This window comes from Dendrobates tinctorius, unplaced genomic scaffold (assembly GCF_039654945.1).
Source record: "Dendrobates tinctorius isolate UK_male_01 unplaced genomic scaffold, ASM3965494v1 ptg000158l, whole genome shotgun sequence".
Lineage (NCBI taxonomy): Eukaryota > Metazoa > Chordata > Amphibia > Anura > Dendrobatidae > Dendrobates > Dendrobates tinctorius.
This window is the reverse complement of record NW_027361825.1, coordinates 34,073,562-34,093,840: the sequence shown is the minus strand read 5'-3', so window position 1 is coordinate 34,093,840 and position 20,279 is coordinate 34,073,562. Positions and strand designations below refer to the sequence as shown.

At 44.4% G+C, this 20,279-nt stretch overlaps 1 protein-coding gene across 2 annotated transcripts in view; it reads right to left on the bottom strand.

Moving 5' to 3' along the window:
- The window catches only part of LOC141052061 (uncharacterized), a 192,747-nt gene that overhangs the window by 154,513 nt on the left and 17,955 nt on the right, over positions 1–20,279 (bottom strand). Inside the window, exons 2-3 of one of the 2 annotated variants that reach the window (XM_073549253.1) lie at positions 19,431–19,559; positions 12,651–18,171 (exon numbers count right to left, since the gene is read on the bottom strand). In XM_073549253.1, the coding sequence (XP_073405354.1) occupies positions 16,007–17,842 (1,836 nt within the window). In that variant the 5' untranslated portion in view covers positions 17,843–18,171; positions 19,431–19,559 and the 3' untranslated portion in view covers positions 12,651–16,006. Of the gene's footprint in view, positions 1–12,650; positions 18,172–19,430; positions 19,560–20,279 lie in introns of those variants that run through there. The other variant, XR_012220734.1, reaches the window with a different exon arrangement.

Below are 20,279 nucleotides of genomic sequence, written 5' to 3'. Positions count from 1 at the left end.
CTGAGGTTTTCCAGCACAGACTTTCTGGTGTGATTCTAGTCTCAGGTATTTTTGTTTGTGCCTTCAGGACATTTTCAATAACAATTTCCTGACAAACATTTTTACCACCCAACAACTTCCTCATTCCTCAAGGGTAAAATGAAGAGTGAGCCATCCCAATCACCCTGACAGTTTCCCTATGTAATAAGAGGTGACATTGTGTTCTGCAGGGATGTGGTGTGTAATAGAGATGTTACAAATTTGCCACCATTTTTACTTTGCCCAATTGAAAAATACTTTGCAGGAAAAAAAAAAAGTCTCTAACCATATGTACTATGTATCCCCATGTTTACAAACAAACCCTATGTATTCTGATCTCACAGTCATACCACCTTCTATCAGTACCTCAAATCCACAAATCCTTAGAGGCAGCGTCGGACTGGCCCACCGGAGAATCGGAGGATTCTCTGCTGGGCCCTGGCATCCGGTGCGCCCTGGCACCTGCTGGCATACAGGGCCAGCAGTTGCCTAGGGCCCCCATTGCTCCAGGGGCCCCCAGCCAGTGGTGTGTCGCTAATAGGGGCACACCATGCAGCTGCTATGGGGGCCCTGCCAGCTGAGCAGCAGCCCTGTCCCCGCTGTTAAAGCGAAATGAATATTCACTGCTTACCACGCCCACTCCGCACTCCCCCAGGGGCCCCGCCCCCCAGCCTGGGCAGTCGCTATGCAGCAGTGAGGGCCGGGGCCGCCCTCAATTGTAATGGGAGAGAGCGTCAGATGACGCTCTCTCTCCCATCAGTCCCCTGTGCTTCTGACTCACAGCGATGACGTCACTTCATAGCGCACCCACTGTGTGTCTGGCAGACAGGGCAGCTCCTGACACTGAAATCGGGATCAGCGTGGGAGCGAGGAGGAGAGGTGAGTATTGTGATTTGTTTTTTGATATCTCTATATCTATCTCTCCTATTATCTATCATCTACTGTATCTATCATCTATATCTATCTATCTATCTCTATATCTATCTGTCTATCTAGCTCTACATCTACAGTATCTATCTCTATATCTATCTATTTATCTCTATATCTATATCTATCTATCTCTATATCTATCATCTATCTATCGCTATAGCTATCTATCTATTTATCTCTATATCTATCTCTATAGCTATCTATCTATCTATATCTATCTATCTCTATATCCATTATCTATCTTCTATCTATCTATATATCTAGCTATCCATGTATCTATCTATTTATCCCATATCTATCTCTCTATCTATCCCTCTCTCTATATCTCTCTCTATTTATCTATCTATCTATCTCTCTCTATCTAGCATTACACCCTATGAAGGGGGGCAGAATTATATTCTATGGAGGGTTACATTATATTCTATGAGATGGCTGCATTATATTCTATGGAGGGTGACATTATATTATATGAGATGGCTGCATTATATTATATGAGGGGGCTGCTTTATATTCTATGTGGTGGCTACCCCAATTCCTGCTACATAATTAAGACATGTACAACCTTATATTATACCTGGATATTAGCGTGTTTTACCGCATAATTGGTGGTCTTGTATTTATTTTTATGTAGCTACATAGTGGGCCCCAAGAATGATTTTCTCTGGTGGGCCCAAGGTGCTCCAGTCCGACGCTGCTTAGAGGTATTGCCATATCTGTTATTTTTACTATTTGGAAAAAAGAAATTAATTGAATTTACTAATATACTTTGATTATGAAATCTGCACTGACATCCCAGTTTCAGCCCTCCCCTCTCATAATTCTTCTGATTTCTCCACGTCTACATTTGTCCCAACACCGTCAGGGAACTTAATTCCACCCTCTGTGTCGTTGGTGTATGCAGAGGGCTGGCTGTCCAACTTGGTTTCATAGCCAAGCCAGCACCCTTTGTCTTCACGGCTGATTCAGGGAAGGGGTCTGGCTTAGTTTATACACTGAGCCAAACAGCCAGTGCCATCATTATGTACGGAGGGAGGGATTAGCTCTCTGTGAAGAATGTGAAGCTACCGGAGAAGAGTTCTGAAATCAGGACACAGATGTATTTTGAAATAACATCATTCACATTGACATGTAACATACTGAAAAACAAGAAAACATTCTAAAGAAAGTAAAATAGAGACCCTCCACTGCAATTTTGCAATTGTTTTTGCAATTCCGCCTTTGTTTGTTTTTTTTTAAAGTGTTGGCTATATGGAGGTTATTATACAGTACATTAAAAAGTGATTCTTCAGGTCAGTCTGATAACAAATTTGTATTTTTTTTATTATTTTAGTGGGCTATAAAAATTCATAGCTGACCAGAGATGAACTGACGTCAGCGGTAGTCACTGAGGCTGCGCAAACTCCCCGCCTGACCCGCGGTGATCTGATAGCATGGGAAAATGTTCAGAAACTTTCCCACGCTAATGAGTTAATCTCCGGTCAGGCGGGGAGGCTGTGCAGGCAGCTTTTCCTTCATTCCTCCATGGTATACAGCAGGTCGGTCGCATTAGCACCAGTTCAGGTTGTAAACTAACCCCTTGAGATGGATTGCAGCTTGGGACATGACTGTACGGCGCACAGGTATGGGATATTGTTGCTTTTTTATTTTGGATTTTTTTTACAGGAGAACGATGGCTTCGCTTGGATTGGGAGTTAAATAAAGATGGAAAAAATGTGTGTTTATTTCATTAATAGTCTTTATTCTTAATGTGTATGTTTTTTTTAACCCTTTCAGACTAGTGGATTAATAATGGATAGGTGTCTTATTGACACCTCTCCATTATTAACCAGGCTTAATGTCGCCTTACAATAGCAAGGTGACATTAACCCTTTATTACCCCATATGGCACTCGCTACAGGGCAATGGGAAGAGAGAGGGTAAATGCCAGAATTGGCGCATCTTACAGGTGCGCCTTTTCTGGGGGGGCTAGGGGCAGATCTTTTTCGCCAGGGGGGGGCCCAAAAACATTGGTCCCTCTCTAGGCTATTAATTTCTGACCTCAGTCACTGGCTTTCCCTCTCTGGTAGAGAAAATTGCACGGGAACCCATGCCAGTTTTTTTTTCTGTGAATTAATCCTTTAATTTAACACCTACAGCTCCAAAATTTTACACACATACACTACTAACATTATTAGTTAGGGACATATATAAATCTAACTGATTATATATATATATATATATTAGCTTAAAAGCCGGCAGATGCTGGGTACAGTATAGAAAAGAATAGGTTAGAATACTATTTTAACATGAGTTTTTGCATAGAGAGAATTGCTATATGTAAAAGCTTATGTTAAAATTGCATTGCATATGGATTGCATACGCATGTCATATGGATGTTCCGTAGAAAGATCGCACAGAAATTGCATGACACTCGCATAGCACTCGTCCGTTTTTTCGGTCCATTTTTTTTTTCTCGTAAATGGGTATGAACCCTATGGCTGAGCTTCACAGAAGAGGCTAAATAATTACGAAGGGGTTTTCAGCCATGGCAACCCACCACCAGCACCTTGTAAATACGTGAGAAGGGCTGACGGACTCCACACTTGGATTTTGTCACTTAAAGGGAATATCTAATATCATAAAATGACCTATTGATTTATTTTTTTGTGTTAAAAATCTTTTTTTTAACTAAAAAATGGCAATTGTTTTCACATCACCATCATTATTAAAATTAAAAGTTAGAAATCTTGCCATTTTCAATCCCTATCTTTTGTATTAAAGCATCTATTGACTGTGTGCTGTGACACTGCTTACTTTGATTATCTTTATTGTAATCCTGCCTCTGATGATCATGAGCCTGCTGAAAACTTTTTCTGAAAGAACAGGACGTACGAGTCAGTCGCCAGTGTGAAAATTGCAATATATCTAACTTTATTTATTTATTTTTTTTAATAAATATTGTGATGGTGATGAGAAAAAAAACTTGCCACAAATGTAAAAAAACAAAACAAAAAAACCCACATGTAATGCATACAAAAACCTGACAAACAATGGGACATTCAATTTAAATGCCACGGTCATAGATTGAAAGCAGCATTTAAGTGGTTAAATAGCAGTATTTGGAGCCTGCTCTGTTGCTGCTGTTATAGGCAGGTGATGGCTGTATAACATTTAGCACTTGCCTAGTATTGAGCGGGCTCAGATCCTGAGCCCGCTCCATAAATCGGATAAGATAGAACTAATCTTCTAATCTCTCTCTAGCAGTACCCGCAGGCAGGCAGGATTTATTCCTTTGTGGCTGCTGGAAGGGAAGCAGAGGATTTGGTTCTCTGTATCAGAAAAAACAAGCTCCTAAGATATGACATAATATCAGTCCTAGAACATGAAGGTGGAAAATCGCTTTAACTGCATTCATTTGCTTGTGCTGACGGCCGCAGAGAATGACTGAATTGTATCCTATTTTTCTAAACAAAATAGTATCACGGATCATTGAGGAAATGGACAATTGCTGACGTTTCCTTGCATATCAGCAGGAAGACGCTTGTGCGGCAGTCGAGTATAGGGTTACATTGTGTTATTCTTTGCTAAGGAGAGTCACATAGCAGAGGCCTCTATGCTGTAGAGATCAGGGAGGTAGTGTTTCCTCTTGTGGAGACCACCATATGCTGTATGGAGCAGAGTCTCTGCAGGTATGCAAATTAGCTCCCCTCCAGAACAAAGAAAACTGACTCTAGCGCCACCTATTGGAGGTAGCAACATCATTCCTTTCTGGAGAACAGCTTATATGCATGCTGTAGAAGCTGAAGCAATGGGCAGCATACATTTTTTCCCCACCGATACAGGAACATCCGCCAGTCAAGACCCTTACAAGTAAATTGTATGTACTTTTCTAGGAGTTGAAATATATACAGTAATCCAATAAATCAGATCATTTGCATCCTCTTAGATCCCATAGATGCAGGGTTTTTTTTGTAAGATAATACATTTTTCTCATTTTCTAAGAATAGGGGTTAACTTACAGTCCACCGAGATGCCCAGCAATTCCTAGAATGGGGCTGTGGACCCCAGGAATGATGCTCTGCTGAGCCCCATCCTGAATGGAGCACAGGTGCACATGCTTGACCTCCACTACAGTCAGTGTCTCTGGGACTGTCGGACAACACTTTCATATTTCCGGAGCCCTTTTCTTAGATCACTGGGGTCCCGGCAATTAGCAAGTTATCCCTTATTCTATGGGGACAACTTTCTGTCTTGGGAATAATCCCTTAAGTAGGTCCCATCTGCTGAGAAGGCATTCCCCTAATGAATAGACATTATTAATTCTCGTACAAACCATATAACTCAACATCCCATTAAAGAGCAGCTCTCTAGTACGCATCATATGCCCCATGGCACTTCATGCACCCTGAGGCCTTTATCACAGGAGGATTAGAGGCTGTGTGGCAAAGCCAGAGGGAGGGTGACCTCAAACAAACTCTGCAGTCACCAGTAAGGGAAAAGTACAGAATTTACAAACTTACAAGAAATATTAGATTTTTCATATGGACCCATACAGCATTTACCCTTGTATTAAAATTAAAAAAATAAATAAATACAGGAGTACCTCCAGCTTTCAGCAGGCTATAGTCACCATTATAGCCCCTACAAAGGTTCTTATGAAATTTTCACAAATTCCAAAATGGTAAATGGGTCGCCCCTCACACCCAGGGCAGTGGGGTACTCGGTACCGGACCGGTGTCAGGGGGAATGTGTGTCACAGCAGCGGTGACCCGGTCCGTGGCCCTGGGCGCCCAATATCAATGGCGGTGATGTTAATGGTGTAATAGTTTATTTGGATAGTTCGTGACGCCACCCGTGGTGTTTGGAAAGGAAGATGTTGAGCCAACGCTGCATGCAGATCCGCTGGGACCGATGGTGTGGTGCAGCAAATATGGTGTAGCTCCCCACAGGTGGAGCTGTAGTCCCAGGGCAGTGTAGGGGCAATGGATGAGGAGAGGCGCAGAATGGTATAGATGCTGGTACCCAGGTGTAGCGGTGCGGGAATAACTGGAGGACACCAGAGTGTGCTGTTCCAAAGCTTTACTCACTGTTTGCAGTTCACACAACTGCCTGCCTCCGCACTGTGTTCTTCAGGTCAGGGCCCCAGCCAACCTCCAGGCAGGATAGGATTCTCCCTTCCACACTCCGCCAATATGTACCTTACTGAACGACTCCTCCAATGCGCCTTTAGGTGCGAAGCACTCCAGTACTTAGTTACCCTGGAATGCCTCTCTCAAGGTGTTCCTAGTCTCTACTTGTATGACAGACAGCTGTAGCCTGCTTTGGGAACTCCTCTCTGCGTCCCGGCTCACTATCCAGTTGCTGTTGTGTCCCAAGTCTATGATGGGAGTAAGGCGTTAGTGGCTCACTACTCGTCCGGTGTCTGTTGCCGGACATAAAGATCCAATCAACCTCGGGGACCGGGCCCCAGCCTTTGCGCTCTGGACTGGAAGGGTTCTCTCTCTTTCTCAACCTGCTTCCCACTGTCCTTCTATTCTTCTTCATTCCGATCTGTTCTATCTCTCTTATTGAATCTGTAGTCTCCAGTCTACGTCTCTTTCTCCTTCTCTTCCTTCCCCGTGCCAGCTGGCTCAGGTCACTGAGGCAGCTGCAGCACTCCTTCCTCCATCCCTCTTCCAGGGATCCTCACTCCTCACCGAATGGCTTCCTCTCTCAGACTCCCCGTCTGACTGACTTGAAATCCTACACCTTCCCTCTCTTTTATAGCTAACTCCACCCGCCTCCCCAGCACCTCTCATGTTACGAAGCCAGGGACCACAAAAGGCACCCTATGACCTTTCCAGTATAAAGAATGGATGGGTCCCTGCTGAACTATCCTGTGTGTGGGGTGCAGGTGTTGGAATGTGAAAGGGAGTTCCCACCCTACCTGGACGGTGGGGTACCACACCTTAGGAGAAGGTGCAGTATCTCTGTGGCGACTGAAGCCTCAGGAGCGCCACATACCCCCCCGTTAAACACAGCACATCCGTGGGCTGCAAGACAACAAAAGTACAATACAGGAACACACAAAAATTTTAAATGCTGTTTAACAATACTTATCTAATCTTCCTAATGTAGGAGGCACATTTCTTAAACGTTACAAACAGGCTAACTTCCTATCTTAGTATCAAAAATTTTCTTTAAGTGCAATTCCTAGTTCAAAGTGCAATTATTCTTTCTCTCTCTTTCTACTGGACGCAAGACACTGACCATCTGTACTTGGCCTGTCACCTGTCACTTTCAATTCTTTACTCTTTATTCAATTCTCACATTCTATCTCAAAACTTTTCTAACTTTCTGTATCAAACATGCTATAAAAGACATTTACTTTTCATAAGACACAACATTATCAAATATGTCATCATAAAACATTCAAAGATTCTTGCAAAGTGCTGAACACTGCTCCCAGCCGGGATTTCTTGCAGTGTCCCTTGAGGTAGACATCATTCTTCGAAAAGTGTCCATTCAAAAACATTATCTTCGCAAAGTGTCTTTGGGTAACCATTATCTTCACAAAAGGGTCCTATATGTAAAACCAAGAAAGGGCACCTAAAGAGGTGCAACTATTTACAATAAAAGTTCATGATCGCTAGTTCAAATTGTGAAAACGCTCCCATTGCAAAAACTAGGCAACAAAAGGGCTACCAGAAAAACAAAACATGATAGCAAAAACAACAAAGCACAACTGGTGCAAACAAACCCTCCTGGATAACGAGAGTTACTTTAGGTTACTAGTGCTGTTCCCCTCCAGGGGCTGGTATCCCGCTCCCAGACCAGATCTAGCACGACCTGGCCAGCCGCTGCGACCGTGGTGCACCCCAGGACCTTCCCAGGTGTCGGGACAACGGACGTACCTGGGGCCTCCTGGCGGTGTGATCTCTGCTCCGGTGCAGCGGCGGCAGTCACCGCAGATGTAGGCCCCTCCGGGGCGTGCGGCCTGCTCAGTCTTCATAAGGCCTCCTGCCTCAGTCGCAGATGGCACGTCAGCTGGGCGATTTCGTCCTCCAGCTGCTGGCGGTTCATCTCTGTGATCGGGTCGGAGCCTTCAGCCATGGCGCCGGGGAGATCCGTTCCCCGCGCTCCGCAGGCCTCCTTCGCTCACTCTTCAAAATGGCGTTTTCACGTTCTCCTTCTTGCTCCGCCCTTCTGCTTGCCACTGGCTTCCTCTGCCCCTCCTTCCGGGGGCGGCGTCTTCTTCCAGCGCCTCCATACCAAGCCAGTATACGAACCCCTCGGGGGTGGGCCATGCATCTGTCACATAGTAATTCAGGCATGGAAGGCCCAAGACTCTCCGCGGTCTTTTCTTAGGACCTCCCATCTCTTCACGCCCTTCTTCTCCGCGCGCCAGCGGCCATCTTTGAGATTCATGTCACAGTCTATTAAATTTGGTCTTTTGCATATTTTCAAAAGTTGTAAATCCAAGGCACACAGAATCCGACGGTATCGGGTCTCGTCAACCTGTTCGTGATGCCAAAATTGGGTCGCACCTCACACCAAGGGCAGTGGGGTACTCGGTACTGGGCCGGTGTCAGGGGGAATGTGTATCACAGCAGCGGTGACCCGGTCCGTGGCCCTGGGCGCCCAATATCAATGGCGGTGATGTTAATGGTGTAATAGTTTATTTGGATAGTTCGTGACGCCACCCGTGGTGTTTGGCAAGTAAGATGTCGAGCCAACACTGCATGCAGATCCACTGGGACCGATGGTGTGGTGCAGCAAAGATGGTGCAGCTCCTCACAGGTGGAGCTGTAGTCCCAGGGCAGTGTAGGGGCAATGGATGAGGAGAGGCGCAGAATGGTATAGAGGCTGGTACCCAGGTGTAGCGGTGCTGGAGTAACTGAAGGACAACAGAGTATGCGGTTCCAAAGCTTTACTCACCGTTTGCAGTTCACACAACTGCCTGCCTCCGCACTGTGTTCTTCAGGTCAGGGCCCCAGCCAACCTCCAGGCAGGATAGGATTCTCCCCTCCACACTCCGCCAATATGTACCTTACTGAACAACTCCTCCAATGCGCCTTTAGGTGCGAAGCACTCCAGTACTTAGTTACCCTGGAATGCCTCTCTCTAGGTGTTCCTAGTCTCTACTTGTATGACAGACAGCTGTAGCCTGCTTCAGGGACTCCTCTCTGCGTCCCGGCTCTCTATTCAGTTGCTGTTGTGTCCCAAGTCTATGATGGGAGTAAGGCGTTAGCGGCTCACTACTCCTCCGGTGTCTGTTGCCGGACATAAAGATTCAATCAACCTCGGGGACTGGGCCCCGGCCTTTGCGCTCTGGACTGGAAGGGTTCTCTCTCTTTCTCAACCTGCTTCCCACCGTCCTTCTATTCTCCTTCGTTCCGATCTGTTCTCTCTCTCTTATGGAATCTGTAGTCTCCAGTCTACGTCTCTTTCTCCTTCTCTTCCTTCCCCGTGCCAGCTGGCTCAGGTCACTGAGGCAGCTGCAGCACTCCTTCCTCCATCCCTCTTCCAGGGATCCTCACTCCTCACCGAGTGGCTTCCTCTCTCAGACTCCCCGTCTGACTGACTTGAAATCCTACACCTTCCCTCTCTTTTATATCTAACTCCACCCGCCTCCCAAGCACCTCTCGTGTTACGAAGCCAGGGACCACAAAAGGCACCCTATGACCTTTCCAGCATAAAGCATGGATGGGTCCCTGCTGAACTATCCTGTGTGTGGGGTGCAGGTGTTGGAATGTGAAAGGGAGTTCCCACCCTACCAGGATGGTGGGGTACTACACCATAGGAGAAGGTGCAGTACCTCTGTGGCGACTGAAGCCTCAGGGGTGCCACATAAACTTTGTTGTTTTTTTTAAAGGGGTACATTTTACCTATTTCCCTACATAATTAAGTAGATTTCCTATCAAGGTCTATAAAAAAGTTGGGTAACAATTCCAAGGGAAGTTGAAAAGGTGACTATATAGAGTATAATGTCACTTAGCTTTCCCAGAGACAGATCTAGCATCCGAATATTGTAGGCTTCACTCATGTACCCCCAAACTGACTTTGATGGACACCTACGACATACATCACTGTATAGGTGTTTGTAGTGATACACCTAACCCATAGGAACCCATTACAAAATATGGGCATACTGCACCATATACATTTTTTTGGATGGATGCCTCTGTATAGGTAATCAGTGACAGTGAATACAGATTTTCCCATTACTTAGAAAGGAAATGACTGTTGGTGCTCATAAAGTTCTATGGAGAGGGGAGGAGCTAGAGGCCGTCACAGAAATTCTGCTGCTAGTTCTCCTGAAATGTCAGTTACACTTTAAAAAGAAACTGACTTTGTTGCTGATAGCAACCATTCACTGAGCAGTTTTCAAAATTACCGGATCTGTTTGAAAAATTGAATCCTGAGTTATAATTGGTTGCCGCTGGCAACAAAGACTTTTTTTCATTAAGAAAGTATTGATAAATGAGGTTCGTAAAGACACATAGGTGGTCAGTATTTCACCTTTTAGAGGTGCCCCCCTTTTTATGACGTCTGTACATCTGACTAGGGCCAACCCCTTTAATTTATGGGGAAATGATATTTACTGATAACACTTCATGATATAATAATTAAATGATAACATTTCATGTCACATCCAGGAGACAGCACCCAATAATATTTATTATCTGTCCCTTTGATGAAGGGCTGTCCTTTAGATCCCACACATCCTCAGTTAGTTTAGGGGGATTTGCTGTGTTCTGCGTTTCCTGTCATTATTCAGGAGCTCCTCAATCAGAGGTAATATAATACCCCTCCCTAATCCCAAAGATCCTGCACCAGCTACACAAAGGCAGCTGACAGCAGAGATTAATAGTCATCAAGGAGCATCCGGCCTGGGACATTCCCGACCCCCCTCCCCCGCCACCTTACAATGTATGGTCCTGTTAGTGCACAGTGCATGTTCTGTGCACATACAGTACAGTGCCAGACCCCCCCCCTTGACACCCACGGAGCATGCGTACGTAAGGACAGGAACAGGACATACAGCCAAATTCAGACTGGTATGTGATTATGTACACAGGCCAGGTCCGGAACAGGTAGCCGGCGCCATTTCATCGGTGTCGGCTCTGGCTCTCTTGGGATATATATTGGACATCCCCTTTAATATTGATGGTCCTCATCAGTGTAACTATAGTGGGTGCAGGAGATACAATCACACATGGGCCCTGGGGCCTAAAAGATCCCTTTTGAGCATATGAGAAAGACAAAACTATTGAAGGGTTATTCCAGCAATGATCCTTATATAGGGGCTCTGGAACCCCGAGAACAAGATGTGCATGTCTACCCTCTGCTCCATTCATTGTTTGTGGGACTGCTGGAAACAGCCATGCTGTACTCGGCAGTCCCATAGACAGTGTGTGGAGCGGAGGCTAAGCATGCACGTTTCCATTCTGTCTGCATGTTCTTTCTCTGCTCCATTCATTGTCTATGGGACTGCCAAAAATAGCCACGAAGTACTCGGCAGTCCTATAGACAATCAGTGTTGTGAAGGCTTAGTATACACACAGAGCAGTGATGTACATGTTCTTTCTCCACTCCATTCATTGTCTATGGGACTGCCAGAAAATGCGGCCGCGATGTAATCGGCAGACCCATGACAATGAATAGAGCAATGAAAAAACATGCAGGCAGATTGGAGATGTGCATGCTTCGCCTATGCTCCATTCATTGTCTATGGGACTGCTGGAAACAACCATGCTGTACTCGGCAGTCCCATAGACAGGGAATAAAGCAGAAGCTAAGCATGCACATTTATGCTCTGCCTGCGTGTTCTTTCTCTGCTCCATTTATTATCTATGGGACTGCCAAGTACAGCATTGCTATTTTCGGCAGTACTATAGATAATGAATGGAGGAGAGATAAAACGAATGTGGAACAGAGTTATTCATGTTTATCCTCCACTCCACTCACTGTCTATTGGACTGCCAAGTACAGTGTGGCCGCTTCCAGCAGTCCCATAGACAATGAATGAAACTAAGAAAAAACATGCACAGGGAGCTAAGATGTGCATGCTTAACCCCCGCTTTATTCTTTTCTATAGGACTGCCTGGTACAGTGTGGCTGTTTTAAGCAGTCCCATAGACAATGAATGGAGTGGAGAAAGTACATGCATGTGGAGCAGAGATGTGCATGCTAATCTTCAGCTCTACTCATTCTCTATAGGACTGCTGAGTATTGCATGGTTGTTTCCAGCAGTCCCATGGACATTGAATGGAGCAGAGGTAGAACATGTGCACCTCCAGTCCATTTAGGGCAGGGATTCAAAGCCCCAATCTTGGGACTGCGGGGTGTCTCGGCAATCAAAAAGTTATCCTAAATCCTATGAGAAATTGGAATACCTTGTTTTTTTTTAATAACTCTAAACTTTTGGTTGTCGGGACCCATGAGATTCAAATTAAGCTATCTGATCAGTGAGAGTCTGACCCCAAAATCTGTATGATCAACTAAAGGATGTGGGTTGTGCCACCACCGATAACTGTGCATTACATGTGGCTGTGTCTGGTACTGCACATCAGCCAGATATACCTAAAGTGGTATTATAATAGAAAGCTATATCTATAAGTTACTGATCAACGTATCACGAGAAAGGGGCTCTGGAACTATACTGTCCTCATACACGTTAGCAGGGTGTGCAATGAGACATGTAGCTAAACCCCCTGTCTTCTTTAAGAAAAGAGGCTGTAAAATTGTAACCTTCTTTTATTGATTGCAGATGTGACAGGAAAGGGTGAAACTATAGAATGCAATAACAGGAGCATTTCAGAATATATAACCGACATCACGAAACAATCACTGACCTCGGGGAGACCAGTCAAAGAAAACACTGCGGCAGCCGGCAAAGGCGCTCAATCAGCGAAATCCTAGGTGCAATGCTCCCTGGGAAATACGAATATGCAAATAAAGTCCGTGGAGCCTCATTTAAGAGTCTCAAACACGGGACTAGCCAGATCTTCCTCCAGGGACCCTTGTCATATCTGTAAATTCGTAAAGAGCTGGATATTGACTTAAAGGGCCACTTAATATGGTGGTAATGGTGGTTTCTGAAAGGAGCCACTCCTTGGCTGGGTTCTTCCCTGGAGGAAGATCTGGCTAGTCCCGTTGTTTGAGACTCTTAAATGAGGCTCCACGGACTTTATTTGCATAGAATATATAACTGCACAGAGCATGAAACACAAATAGTCAGCAATACACAGGTAACATGAGGTAATATATAAACTGATGATTACCTACTTAGTACAACAAACGTATTGTTAAACACAGGATTATAACACCTAGATAGTGCTTACCAACTATGCTTTGAGCAGGCTGTTTAAGGAGCATGAAGAACACGAATGGTGTAGTTTCTCCTAAGACACATAGAGGAATAATGGCTGCTGTTCCCTTCACAGTGTCATATTAAGACCATGATGCAACAGGAACAATCCCACAATGCCCTAGGAACTTCCCACAAGACATTGCAAATTAAACTAGAATTTATGCATTAAACGGCCAGCAGGTGGTGCTGTTACCTTACAATATGAAATATATGAAGGATTAATACACACAAAAATGACTTTCTAGACAGCAATTATATGGCTGGACAGAACACTCCCCGCTTGACGTCAGCCGACGTCACTATTGTGTTTATTAGACGAGAACAGCAGAACGAGTTCCCCTACTGGCCTGAGGAACAATTTGGTCTCACCTTGTTTTCCTATTTTTACTTCCACCTTACGTACGATTCCATCCTTACTTGGGAATGTCTGGGTAATGAGACCTAATGGCCATTCAATTCTCTGAGACTGACAGTCTTTCATTGGTACTATATCGCCAGGCTTGAGGTTAGGCTTGTTGGTTTGCCACTTTCTCATCTGTTGCAGAGTAGGCAGGTACTGTTTTTTCTACTTGTCCCAAAAGGCATTGGAGAGACTCTGTACTTGTCTCCATCGACTCCTGTAACGGTCTGTAACATTAAATTCTCCAGGTGGAGAGCAATTAGGGTCGGTCTTCTGCGTATGCAGCAGGGCTGGGGTGAGAACAGTTGGGTCATCAGGATCACTGGAAATTGGAGTCAACGGTCTGGCGTTTATGATGGCTGACACTTCGGTCATGAATGTTGTCACGCTTTCGTGTGTCAGTCTTGCAGATCCTTCATGTAAGAAGATTATATCGAGGATTCTCCTTGCGACACCTATCGTTCTCTCCCATACACCTCCCATATGTGAAGAATGTGGTGGGTTGAATGTCCAAGTACACCCTTGTACACTTAGGTATTTTTCTACGTCATTCATATCCAAGTTGGAAGACAGCTGCAGTTCTCTTGCTGCTCTGAGTTTCCTCAGAACACTATCTTTTGGTATTGGTCGTTGATTGGTTAAACAGTCGATTTCTTTGGCATAGTTTTCCTGTTGTACAGCTTGGATAATTATATTCTTCGACTGCTCTAGCTGTAGAGCTGTGTGGACGTGTTTACCATGGTGCCAGTGGTCCTCAAGTCTTGAAGTGTAGGTGCTAACTCAGCATGACCGGTCTTACATATCTTCTCAATGAAGGTTAAGAAATAGTCTTTCATCTTTGGTCTACTAGAGAAGCTGTGCATGAGGGAGTCAAAGTGTTTGGAAACTTTTTCTCTGTTGTTAGGCTGGTTTCACACTTGCGTTTTTGCGCAGTTTTTTAGTGCAAAAAAACGCATGCGTTTTTTTCCCCCTATCTTTTACATGGGTGCGCATAGGTGCGCATACACATGCATTTGTACGCGTTTGTATGCACATGCGGTTTTTTTGTAGTGTGTGCTCAGGTGCACAAAATGCATCCTGTTGCATTTTTTGTGCGTCCAACTTGCCCCAAAAAAACGCATGCGCACGCAATGCATTTTTTACAGCAAAACACCCATAATAGTCTATGGGTGCGCATATATGCGCATTGCAATGCGCACGTATGCGCAAAAAAACACATGTGTTTTTTAAAAAAACGCACCAAAACCCGCAAAAAACCGCACACAAACGCATGATGCGTTTTTTTCATGCGTTTGTGTGCGCAAAAAACGCGCAGCAAAAAAATGCAAGTGTGAAAGTAGCCCTAGGCAAGCATTGTCTTTGAGGCTTGAAGGGTAGAGATGCAATCCAGCCCTTCGTTTTGTTCTGCACCATTCCTTGCTCCATCATCTCTAGGAACAGTCTATCTTCAAATGACATTGCTGTACTATTATCTCCTTTGGTCTTGCGGAAGACCGTACACCCAAGGTGATCTTGGTCGCAATTCTGAATGCAATCATCATTGGCACGACTCGCTAAGATACTTGGTGCTGAAGTGCTGTGTAGCAACTCCTTTATGAAGTAGTGATTTTCACATGGTTGAAGGAGAGAGGGACATCCATTCTCGAGAGTACTGGTAAACATGTTGTTAACCACTGTCGGTTTGTGTGCACCTCCTAAACAGACCTCTCCTACAATGACCCACCCAAGGTCGAGTCTCTGAGCATATGAAGCATTGTGTGAGCCATTGATCTGTCCGTCTCTCAGCACATTGTTCCCGTGCCAATGCTTATGCCCTGTACACATGAAATAAAGTGATTTGATTCATATGAACAGTGAGTGCCATCCTACTTCTTTTCTCTCTCAACATGAGCCATTGATCTGTTGTCTAACCTTGTGGACTCGTAGAATATCTCTCCCTAGGAGCAAGATTATTTGAGCCTCTGGGTCGAGGTTGGGAATCAGGCGTTCTATACGCTTCAGATGAGGATGATACGATGCCACTTCAGGCGTTGGTATCTCTGACCTGTTGTCAAGGAATCTGGTTACATTCCAATATGGTTGGTAAGGGCAGACGCATTTGGCCATCTATAGACTCGACTACGTAGCCTGTTGCTCTCCTACCAGCTGTCTCTACTATACCGGCACAAGTTTTCAAAGAGTAGGGGGCACTGGGTCCTCTGACGTTAAAGCTATCAAAAAAGGCAGACTTGGCAAATGACCTGTTACTCTGATCATCTAAAATCGTGTATACTTTGATGGCTTTGTCCTTTTCGTCTGCCGGGTAGACTCTCAGTAGGGAAATTTTAGAGCAGGACTTGCCTCCTATTTCCACAAACTTCTGTACACTTAGAAGTAATGGCTGGAGTGTCAGTATTTGAGTCATTCAGCTCCCCGCTATGCTCTTGGGGCAAAGCATCCGATAGTGGTACAGGGTGTAGAACTGAGTTATGTTCGGTGCTGTCACATTCGGTACACCTTGCACTAACCTCACAGTCCCTGGCGAAGTGGGATGTTGAAGAGCAGCATTTGTAGCAGATGCGGTTCTCCTTAAGGAAGGCCTTCCTTTCTTCCAATGACTTTTCTTTGAAAGCTCTGCACTTAAGTAAGGAATGTGGCTTCTTGTGTAAGGGACACTGCCTGCTTGGGTCTTTGGATTTGTCTTCTCCTTGACCGGAGCTGAACTCTTTGCGAACTGAACCTGTGGAAGAAATGTTAGTTTTGTGGACCTCTACAGTTGTTCTACGAGGTTTACTAACAGAGATATTGGCACATGACAGCATGAAATCATAGCTAGGATCATTTCTAATTTTTGCTTGTTCTGAGACAAAATCTACAAACACATTGAATGGAGGAAATGGTACATTGTAAGCCTGTTTATACTTAGAACCATATGTAACCCATTTGCCTTGCAGGTTATATGGGAGTTTTTGAACTATGGGGTTCACACCTCTAGCAGTGTCGAGATATGTCAACCCCACAAGATCTCCTTCTGCTTTTGCTACACACAACTCCATTATCAAGTCAGTTAATTCTCTGAGCTTTGAATAATCCTTGTTCGCTATTCTAGGAAAGTCCTCTATTCTTTTAAACAAGGCACTTTCTATAACCTCTACTGAGCCATAGCATTCATCAAGTCTATTCCAAATTCTTTTGAGGCCGACATCTGGATAATTTACATTAATGTCTCTGATTCTCTTTGCGTGTTCGGCAGACTCACTTCCTAGCCATTTTACCAAGAGATCCATTTCTTCACTACATGATAGACCTATGTCACTTATGGTATTTTTGAAGGAGGCTCGCCAAGCCCTGTAGTTTTCAGCGCGATCGCTGAACTTTACAAGTCCCTTAGTGACCAACTCACGTCGAGCAAGGAACTTGGCAAAGTCCATTGTGGCTTGATTGGCACTGATGCCAGCTGATGGAGTGTTGTCAGAGTACATGTGTGCTGTGCGATCATACCTGTTAGATGTCTCTGGTTTGGTCCAACTGCTGTAGTACCTTTCTGAAGCGAAGGGATTCTCTTTAAGCCGGGACAGATTCCAGATCTTCTGTTCTGGAGAAAGATTATTGTAGTCAGTATCATCCCAATGTGTATTTCCTTGCTTTTGGTAGGGAGACTGATAGTTGGCTTTCTGGGGGTCCGAATTATCTGGTTGGCTTGGCTTGTTGACAAAATGCTCTGTCTTCGCCTGTGGGTCTGGATCGTCATTTGATTTGGAATGCTGATGGACGTACTCTACAGTACGCTGCAATGGATCATGAGTAACTTGCTGTAGGCCTAGCACACTACTGCGTCTGCTGTGTTTGTCGTCAGAATATACGGCAGCTTCTAAGGTTTCTGCTATGGCAGCTGCTGTTTCTTTTTCAATAGCAAGTTTCTGTAATGTTGCTTCAAGGCGCGCTTTCTCTTCATCAAGGCATGCTTGTTGGCGTGCTTTTTCTGCATCCAGTGATGCTTTTTCCGTATCCAGGCATGCTTGTTGTAGTTTCAATTCTATCTCTTGCTCAGCAAAGGTGTTTCTTGCTTTTGCCGCTTCAGCTTTTGCGCGGGCAATAGCGGCGGCATTGCTGACGGATGATGTCTTGGAGGAACCAACTCGTGATCTCGTCTTGAAAGAGGATGCTCGTCCTTGAGACATGATTCAACAGTTAGGCGACCGCTGTGATATCCCTTTGTCGGCTCTGCGTGGATAATGGCGGGCTCCGTATGGTCCGATTATTCGGTCCGACTGTTAGGAGGTTGCTGCAATATCCGTATGCAATAACCGTATGCTTGGATAATGGCGGGCTCTGTAACGTCAGATCTTCTGAGCTTGTTCTCAGCAGTTGTTTCACTATATTGTCCTCATACACGTTAGCAGGGTGTGCAATGAGACATGTAGCTAAACCCCCTGTCTTCTTTAAGAAAAGAGGCTGTAAAATTGTAACCTTCTTTTATTGATTGCAGATGTGACAGGAAAGGGTGAAACTATAGGATGCAATAACAGGAGCATTTCAGAATATATAACTGCACAGAGCATGAAACACAAATAGTCAGCAATACACAGGTAACATGAGGTAATATTCATACTGATGATTACCTACTTAGTACAACAAACGTATTGATAAACACAGGATTATAACACCTAGATAGTGCTTACCAACTATGCTTAGAGCAGGCTGTTTAAGGAGCATGAAGAACACGAATGGTGTAGTTTCTCCTAAGACACATAGAGGAATAATGGCTGCTGTTCCCTTCACAGTGTCATATTAAGACCATGATGCAACAGGAACAATCCCACAATGCCCTAGGAACTTCCCACAAGACATTGCAAATTAAACTAGAATATATGCATTAAACGGCCAGCAGGTGGTGCTGCTACCTTAAAATATGAAATATATGAAGGATTAATACACACAAAAATGACTTTCTAGACAGCAATTATATGGCTGGACAGAACAGGAACTCAAAATTGGGCCTGCATTGAATGGAGCAGGTGTGTATGCTCCATCTCCCCTCCATTTGTTGTCTGGAGGACTGACAGAAATAGGTGAGCCCTGTGCCCTGCTTTCTATGGTGGTCCCAAAGACAATGTGCACGTCCACTCCATTCAACATGGGAGACCTGTTCTTGGGATCCAAAATCCTGCTTTCCCAATAATGTCATTTGACATGGTGGTCATATTGTTTTTTTTTATTTTAAGGAAGGAATTACCTTTTTCATTGTAGGAGATTTTAGAAATATGCCATTCATATAAACAGCGGAACCATTCAAGTATTGGGATTAGTGACCCTAATTCCCGAGGTGAATTCCTGCCACTGGATAAACGCATGGTTTTGTCACCAGTATCACATGAATTTAGGAAGTTCAGGCGCTCATCTACATAGGGTCTTAAAATGCAACGAGACGCCTTAATTCTGACTGGTATGACGCATTTTACACTGTGGTGGCAGCTGCTATAGGGCACTGCACTGTATGGATTGCCCATGACTGACCCCTGGTGGTGGATACAGGGGATGCAATGAGTGCAAAGTATGAGTATGAGTTGGTATTTTTAATTTCTAATGCACAATTATATACAGCAAGTTCTATTTTTTTTAAGATAAACATTGATGAAGGTTGCTGGGAAAAATATATTCCGAAGATGTCATCCCATTTTTTCTATTTTTTTTTGAGTGGGAGAAACTAGTTAGTAGAATTGACGCAATACTTTCCAAATAAAACTGCCAAATAAAAGTACAGCAAACCTTGTGCCCATTGTTGTCCGTTATGATCGGGTCTCTGGATTTTCAGTGGACAATCGACATGTACATAGTGATTTCAATCCACACATCTCCATAGAAATGCTACTTTGCCAAAGAGCTGGACGGGAAGTACTGTCATGGGGACAATAAAAGAAGTCAAATACACACTAGTGACAAAAAAGCCAAACATTTTTAAAGGTCCTTGCTTCTATAGAGCAACTTTACATGAAATTGCTTAAAGAGCAATTACAAAACTTCTGCCTAAAGGCGCTGACAGGCCATTTACATGGGTTTTTACACAATTTACAGCTTTACTGGCAGGTTAAAAAAAAAATAAAATCAGTTGCTCTTTTGTGAAATATTTAGCATTACGCCACCAGAATACCACCGACCTGTCCATAACATAATAATATCTAAGGACAAGGTAGTCTTATCTACAGAATGTGCCCTAAATCCCAAACAGGCGAGGGTCCACGAAGCGAGACCTTCATCGGGAGAATAGGCGATGGCCATTCGTCATTGAAGTTTATGGGTGTTATGGAAAATGCCAAATGCTCCTCTCTCTCCTCGCCATTGACGTGTATGGAAAAGAGACAGCAGTGAATCGGCAAATGGAGATCTTGGATATATTTAAGGGCCCCAGAGGTGGGACCTGTGCTTACAGTGGGAATATGAACGGCGTTTTCCAGTTAGAACCAATGATCTAAAGCACAGGTGATAACTACTGTATCGATGGGGCTTAACAGCTAAGATCTTCACCAATTTCCAGAATGAGGATTTGTTCTGTTTCAAAAGGATCAGTCACTGGCCATAAATAGGTCATTGTTTCTACCTGGTGTAAATGCTGCTGTT